Source organism: Grammomys surdaster, unplaced genomic scaffold (genome assembly GCF_004785775.1).
Source record: "Grammomys surdaster isolate TR1022 unplaced genomic scaffold, NIH_TR_1.0 126086, whole genome shotgun sequence".
Classification (NCBI taxonomy): domain Eukaryota; kingdom Metazoa; phylum Chordata; class Mammalia; order Rodentia; family Muridae; genus Grammomys; species Grammomys surdaster.
The window spans coordinates 2470910-2474071 of record NW_021620894.1 but is presented as its reverse complement, the minus strand read 5'-3'; the positions used below and the strand labels follow the sequence as shown (position 1 = coordinate 2474071).

The window sequence follows — 3162 nt, the reverse complement described above, 5'->3', positions numbered from 1 at the left end:
ACTGGCTCCAAAGGGCTCCAAAGGACTCCAAAAACATGTAAATTTCCGTATATGAGAAAATAATGAAGTTGCCTGTAAGACATTTTTGTTGAAGACAGAGACATGTTTAGTTATTTTGTCCTAACCCTGTCCCTGTTTCTTGGCTAAGAAGAGCTTTAGTGAACATGAGAGATACCTCAGTGGTTTTTCCAGAGATCTCCAATTTCAACGTGAATTAAGTCATAGAAAGACCAATGGACAGAAGCTTAAAGAGCAAGCTTCCTTCTTGTAAGTCATGTAAGTATCATGTTCACATCTGCTCATAGTACATGTTATCCATAGAAGAGAATTTGAAATGCTTGTTTACAAATGATCTCAGAATTCAGGATGAACAGAATTATTCATTAATAAAAACAATAGAGCAATTGCTTTTTATTTTTTCAATCTTGCTTGCAGATCAGCTCACAGATACCATTCTTAATATTTCCTTTTACAAAGAATTTGTATTTGATTCAAAATGCTTAATAAAATAGAAATTCTCAATAAAGCCTGTATCTAGGTAGCTTTATTTGCATTTCTATTAAATGAATGACAAATATTTGGAATGAGTATTATAAATATATGTGTAGCTCTTGTTTGTAGCCTATTCCTTTTCTTTGTTCCTTTTCTTTCTCTCTTTTGTCCTTTCTTTCTTTGTTTCTCTCTCTCTCCCTTCCTTCCTTCCTTCCTTCCTTCCTTCCTTCCTTCCTTCCTTCCTTCCTTCCTTCTTTCTTTCTTTCTTTCTTTCTTTCTTTCTTTCTTTCTTTCTTTCTTTCTGCAGAACAATAGAAAGTGTTCTCCAGTTATGAGGGTCAAGTAAGTAAATATTTAGGGTAATGTAGTAAAAGTACAGATAGATAGTATCAACTTCTTTGCAAGGTTATTTAGGAAGATAGCTATCTGATCTTTCATATAAATATTTTTAAAGTAAAACAATTTATCTGGGTTTTCTAGGCACTGATCTCTTTTATCTTGAGAGATTTAATTTCTCAGCACGTAATAATGACTAGTATTATCCTTTCCACCAGGGTTATAGTTATATGTGACACAATGCACTCCTAGACTTCACAGCTATGTGTATGTGCACGTGTGCTTGTGTGCATAGTCAGAAAGACTCATTAATCTTTCACTGCTTGCTAAGAGGGCAAGAACAGAAATAATATTTGTGTCTGGTCCAACAGGTGCAACACTGTGAACAAATTCATCAAAGATGTCAGACATTGGAAAGACTGATACCTACAAAAAAAGATTTTAGATCCTAATTTCTGCCATTAACCTGGATTTAGCTGAGTTACTTGTCCTATCCAATACTTTAGTATTTACTTTGGTCTAGATCCAAAGCGTAGACAATCTGTGAGAATTAAGTGAACTGAGATGAAATAAACCTGTTTTGAGCTTTCAATTAGTGATGAGTTAATCTTACATCATCAACAAAGGGGTAAAGTCTAAGGCTGTTTTTAATTGTGAATTGCAAATACAATGGTGTTGAAATTCTAGTTCCTAACTCTAGTGATGTGAAAAATTTGAAATTATTTTGAGGCTTGATATCTCTCTGCTATGGTGAAGGAGAGGCATATATTATGTGGATACTGTCCTTACTTTCTCAAACATGATCTTCACTCAGGGTTAACTTAACGAGAAATATTTGCATTTGGAATCAATACAGCAAAACTATTCCATGGACGAAACATTCAATTGGCTATGGTAAGCGTTTTTGAAACAACATTTTCAAATCTGGATTACAAGCAATCTTTCAGTGTCATAGAGCGAAAACACTGTCACTTGCATTTCATTTTCTTGTCATGTGCACCCCGTGGATGCTGAACCAAGACATTCTCCACCACCTCTGCTTCTTTTTTCCTCTCTCAGAGCTGCCTCTCATGGAGATAAAAAATTGCTCAGTGGTGACTGAGTTCATCCTCCTGGGAATCCCACACACAGAGGGCTTGGAGACTATGCTTTTTGTGTTATTCCTGCCCTTCTATACTTGTACCCTGGTGGGAAATGTGGCTATCCTTGTGGCTGTATTTTCCTCTACTCGCCTTCATACACCCATGTATTTTTTTCTGGGGAACTTGTCCATATTTGATATGGGTTTCTCTTCTGTGACCTGTCCAAAAATGCTCTTTTACCTTATGGGACTGAGCAGACTTATCTCCTACCAAGACTGTGTCTCTCAGCTCTTCTTCTTTCATTTCCTTGGGAGCATTGAGTGCTTTCTGTATACAGTGATGGCCTATGACCGCTTTGCTGCCATTTGTCACCCTCTACGGTACTCAGTCATCATGAATTCTAGGATCTGTGTGGCGCTAGCTGTGGGCACATGGCTACTAGGATGCCTCCATTCCAGTGTCTTAACTTCCCTCACCTTCACTTTGCCTTACTGTGGTCCCAATGAAGTAGATCACTTCTTCTGTGACATACCAGCCATCTTGCCATTGGCCTCTGGTGATACCTCGTTAGCACAGAGAGTGAGCTTCACTAATGTTGGTCTAGTGTCTCTTGTCTGCTTTCTCCTGATTCTTGTGTCTTATACTCGAATCACAATCTCCATCTTGAGTATTCATTCAACTGAGGGGCGTCAGCGTGCCTTCTCCACCTGCAGCGCCCATCTCATTGCTATCCTCTGTGCCTATGGACCTATAATCACTGTATACCTACAACCTACACCAAACCCCATGCTGGGAACTGTAGTGCAAATTCTGATGAACTTGGTAGGACCAATGCTGAACCCTTTGATCTATACTTTGAGGAATAAGGAAGTAAAGATAGCCCTAAAAAAGATACTGCATGTGAACCCTCCAGTCTCTGAGGGTTAGGAAGATAAAATGATTGAATACGTTGCCCAGGAATTCTTCCTATGCCTATTCCATTCCTATGGAATTTTTCCTATAATATGGTAGCCAGCCAATAGGAAGCTTCTAGATTGTTTAGAATTGACTTCTCTATGTCTTTCAGCAAAATTTTGTCATATCTTTAGAAATGGGTCCTTACCATATGGTCATGAAGTGTAACTGGTGCAAATAAAAACACCCTGTGCTGTTTTAAAGACTTCTGGGTCTTCCTTGACTAACTCTTAAGAAAGTACCCTCTATATTGAAAAATACTTGTATTTTCATCTAATAATTCAAGTCTTCTGGGCAC

The 3162-nt window shown here is 38.0% G+C and overlaps 1 protein-coding gene across 1 annotated transcript; it reads left to right on the top strand.

Annotated features, from left to right (window-relative positions):
- Positions 1–1898: 1898 nt before the first annotated feature.
- On the top strand, positions 1899–2837 carry LOC114611212 (olfactory receptor 958). The gene has a single exon (XM_028755860.1). The coding sequence runs from the start codon at positions 1899–1901 to the stop codon at positions 2835–2837; it is 939 nt and encodes a 312-aa protein (XP_028611693.1).
- Positions 2838–3162: the final 325 nt, after the last annotated feature.

Coding starts and splice junctions, on each gene's coding strand:
- LOC114611212 (XM_028755860.1), top strand. CDS start 1,899: ATGGAGATAAAAAATTGCTCAGTGGTGACTGAGTTCATCCTCCTGGGA.